At 32.1% G+C, this 3,725-nt stretch overlaps 1 protein-coding gene across 1 annotated transcript; it reads left to right on the top strand.

Moving 5' to 3' along the window:
- Positions 1-1,823: 1,823 nt before the first annotated feature.
- LOC120075029 (expansin-A8) lies at positions 1,824-3,194 on the top strand. The gene is made up of 3 exons (XM_039028172.2): positions 1,824-1,966; positions 2,079-2,391; positions 2,502-3,194. Exons 1-3 carry the CDS (start codon positions 1,843-1,845, stop codon positions 2,803-2,805), a joined length of 741 nt encoding a protein of 246 aa, XP_038884100.1. The 5' UTR covers positions 1,824-1,842; the 3' UTR covers positions 2,806-3,194.
- Positions 3,195-3,725: the final 531 nt, after the last annotated feature.

Consider the following 3,725-nt stretch of genomic DNA (forward strand, 5'->3'; position numbering starts at 1 on the left):
AGAAAAGGAAAAAAGAAAAAAGGCATGTGCTCTGTGGGCCCACCCGTGTTTAAAGAGTTGGTAGTCCATTTCAGACGCCTCCCATGTGCCCTCTTTCATCCCCTTCCCTACTCTTTTAATTTGTATTAATCAACTCTCTCTCACTTAATTTTATTATTATTGTTGTTAAAGTTACAAATTTAATCTTTCAATTTATTTATTTTAACACAATTAGGGATTGAGAAATTTGAACCACGAATCTCGTAGTTAACTTCCATTTTTAAAGTCTTTTGTTTATTAAGTTTCAAATATTGTGTTTATTAGGTTTTTAAATCATTAAATTTATGTAAGAGAAATACTTGAATTTTTTTTATTTTGTGTTTGTTAAGATACTTGGACGGTTTGTTTTTATATATCTACTAACTACAAAATTAAATATGTTCATGAATCTATTAAAATAAAATTGAAAGTTCATAGACCATACAATACTAGGGTGAAGATTTGTGAACTAAATTTGTAATCTATGATATTTGGTATTATTGTTATTGTTATTATACTTTTTTTTTTAATTTTGGAAAATATGAGCTTTTTCTCTATGTTTTGAGTTTAGTTTTTATTTGGTTCAAAATGTTATTTTTTTGTGCATGAGTTTTGAGTTTAATTTCTACTTGGCTCCTATAATTTAAAATGATATGTTTTTACCTTTAAATTTTGAGTTTAGTCTTCATTTGGTATATTAGTTTCAATATCTTACACTTTTACCCTTGAATTCTTATTAATGCTTACTTTGGTATTTGATATTAGCTTTGAGCTAACTAATTTAAAATAATTATGATGTAAAATTTTTAATCAATTTCAAAGATATTGGAAATTACTAAAAACCAATTTAATTGTAATTATAATTAATTTTTATTAATTAATAGTCAGTGATATATTTAAGACTAAAGTTAGTATTTAAGGAAAAATCGATGTTGTATGTGATTCTTGAAATCTCATGAACTAAATTGAAATAAAATTTAAAAGTTAATGGCAGGATTTAACATTTTGGAACCTAAAAACTAAATAGAAATTAAACTCAAATTTTAGGGTAGAAATTAGAATAAAATAGATTTTTTTTTTTCAAGTGACCCTTTTCAAAGTGCTTTTATGATTGATGATCTACTCCTTACAAATGTACGAATTCTAACTTTCTGCTTACGTCACATCCTACTACCGCTTTTTTATCATGTATTCGGTTAGGGATGGTCATATCTATGTAGAGTAATCGATGGTCATTCCTATCGCGATATCGTTGTGTTTCCCTTGTTTTTCTCAAATTTTGCTGTGTTCCTGGATGAGAAAAATAAGATCGCAATAGAGTAGATCGCATTAGGGTTACATATGGTAATCTCTAACACGATACGTCAAAATGTGTATCGTTGTTTTTAGTTTGTTGTGTTTTCTAATTTTCTCATCGTTGCTATCATACCATAGATATGGTCATCTCTAATTCAATAAATTATAATAAAAAAAAAAACAATTGTGAAATCTAACGTAAACAGAAAATCAGAATTCATACACATGTAAGTTGGGTCATCAATCATAAATATACTTAGAAAAAGGTCATTGATACAAAAACCTTGTTAAAATAAAACTAAACTCTAAAACATAAAAAAAAAAAAAAAAAAAAAATGTATCTTCTCCCTTTTATTTTATTTTACCTTTTGCTTTATTCTATTTTTCCTTCCAATCTCCACCACAATTATAGCCAACTTGTACTTTTCTCCAACTGCCTCCTTTTTCCCTCTATTTAAATACATACCCTTTCTTCTATTTCCCACTCCACACTACAAACTTCACAAAAAACCCATCTTCTCCATTCTTATGCCAATGGCTCCCTCACCAATCTCTTCTCTTTCAATCTTCTTCCTCATTTTCCTTCCTTCAATCTCCGCCGATTACGGCCACGCCACCTTCTATGGCGGCGGTGACGCTTCCGGCACAATGGGTAATTAACTAACTAATGGACCCATCTTCATTTCTTCACAGCTTTCATCTTCATTTCTTGCATTTCTGTGCTAATCGCGAATTGGGTTTCTTTTCTTTTTTCTTTTCATCAGGTGGTGCTTGTGGGTATGGGAATTTGTACAGTCAAGGATATGGAACGAACACGGCGGCGCTCAGTACTGCTCTGTTCAACAATGGCCTCAGCTGTGGGTCCTGCTATGAAATTTCTTGCAACAGTGATCCTAAATGGTGTCTTCCTGGAAAAATCATCGTCACTGCCACTAATTTCTGTCCACCAAACTTTGCTCTGTCCAACGACAATGGTGGCTGGTGCAACCCTCCTCTGCAACACTTCGATTTGGCTGAGCCTGCTTTTCTCCAAATCGCTCAGTACCGTGCTGGCATCGTCCCTGTTTCCTTCCAAAGGTCATAAACCATTCAAACTAAAAACCAAATTCTTCGTTTAATAACAGAGCAAACCCATGCTCTGTTTTTTTCTCATCTCAAATTTTAACGACTGATTTCATGAATTACAGAGTACCATGTATGAAGAAGGGAGGAATAAGATTCACCATAAACGGACATTCATATTTCAACTTGGTTCTGATCACCAACGTGGGCGGCGCCGGCGACGTCCACTCTGTGTCAATCAAAGGTTCCAAAACAGGGTGGCAAGCAATGTCCAGAAATTGGGGACAGAATTGGCAGAGCAACAATTACTTAAACGGACAGAGCCTCTCTTTCCAAGTCACCACCAGCGACGGCCGTACCGTCACTAGCTACGACGCTGTTCCGGCCAACTGGCAGTTCGGGCAGACATTCGAAGGAGGCCAATTCTAAAATAAAAGTTTAGAGAGGGTATGACAGGGTAGAGTAGGAAGATCTCCGGCCGCCCGTCACGGTGGCCGGTTATTGCAGTGGTGGTTGACTTACACCCGCTAGGTCTTTGGGATTTCAAAAAATACATATATAAATATATTAAAAAAAAACATATATTTATATGATATATATATATATATATATAGGAAAATACTGTGTGTAGAAGAAAAATGGTTCAAGGAAGAAGGAGTTTTGGGTTTTAGGGAAAGAAAAAATGTCTCATTCCCATTGGCTATCTTTAGAAAAGAATTGTTGATTTAGTCCTCTCAATTTATTAATATGAGGGCATTGTATTACTGTTTTTCCCCCCTTAGAAATTAAGGTTTAAATTGAAATTTTTATTTTCTCCATTTGTACATCTTATTTTTCTAGTACTTCTTTTACTATATCTTTTGGCATTCTTATCATTATTAGTGAGAGTTAATGAAAGTTTAATGTAATAAGATATCTATGGTCCATCTAATTAAAAAAAAAAATACTTAAAAAGAGAGTTATACTATAAATAATATTTCTGAATTTTTTCGTCAATTTAAAAAATAAAATATTTGTTCATTCAAATATTTCAATATTACTCTTGACATTTTATAAAAATTTCAAACTTTATGTAGGATAATATTGGAAGTGTAAAACTAATAAGGGCATTTTGAAAATAAATAGTGAAGTTTATGGGTATTTTTCAAAATTTATTTAACCAAAGAATTAAGGTATGTTATTAATTGCATTTTTAGGTATGGTCTTAATTCTCTTTCTACTTTTTCAATGCTAATTGTCATATTGCATTCTTGAAGTTCACTTGCTATACCCAAAAGTAACTTGTTACTCTTTAATGATGATAAAGGCATTTGGGTAGATAGATGGACAAAAATTAAAGGCAAAGGACT

This window comes from Benincasa hispida, chromosome 4 (assembly GCF_027475165.1).
Source record: "Benincasa hispida cultivar pf3 chromosome 4, pf3_genome.v1.1, whole genome shotgun sequence".
NCBI lineage: Eukaryota > Viridiplantae > Streptophyta > Magnoliopsida > Cucurbitales > Cucurbitaceae > Benincasa > Benincasa hispida.

Excerpts from the sequence above, each read along its gene's own strand:
- LOC120075029 (XM_039028172.2), top strand. The coding sequence starts at position 1,843 with ATGCCAATGGCTCCCTCACCAATCTCTTCTCTTTCAATCTTCTTCCTC. Across the intron at positions 1,967-2,078 it reads TGACGCTTCCGGCACAATGG|GTGGTGCTTGTGGGTATGGG; the intron begins GTAATTAACTAA and ends TCTTTTCATCAG. Across the intron at positions 2,392-2,501 it reads GTCCCTGTTTCCTTCCAAAG|AGTACCATGTATGAAGAAGG; the intron begins GTCATAAACCAT and ends CATGAATTACAG.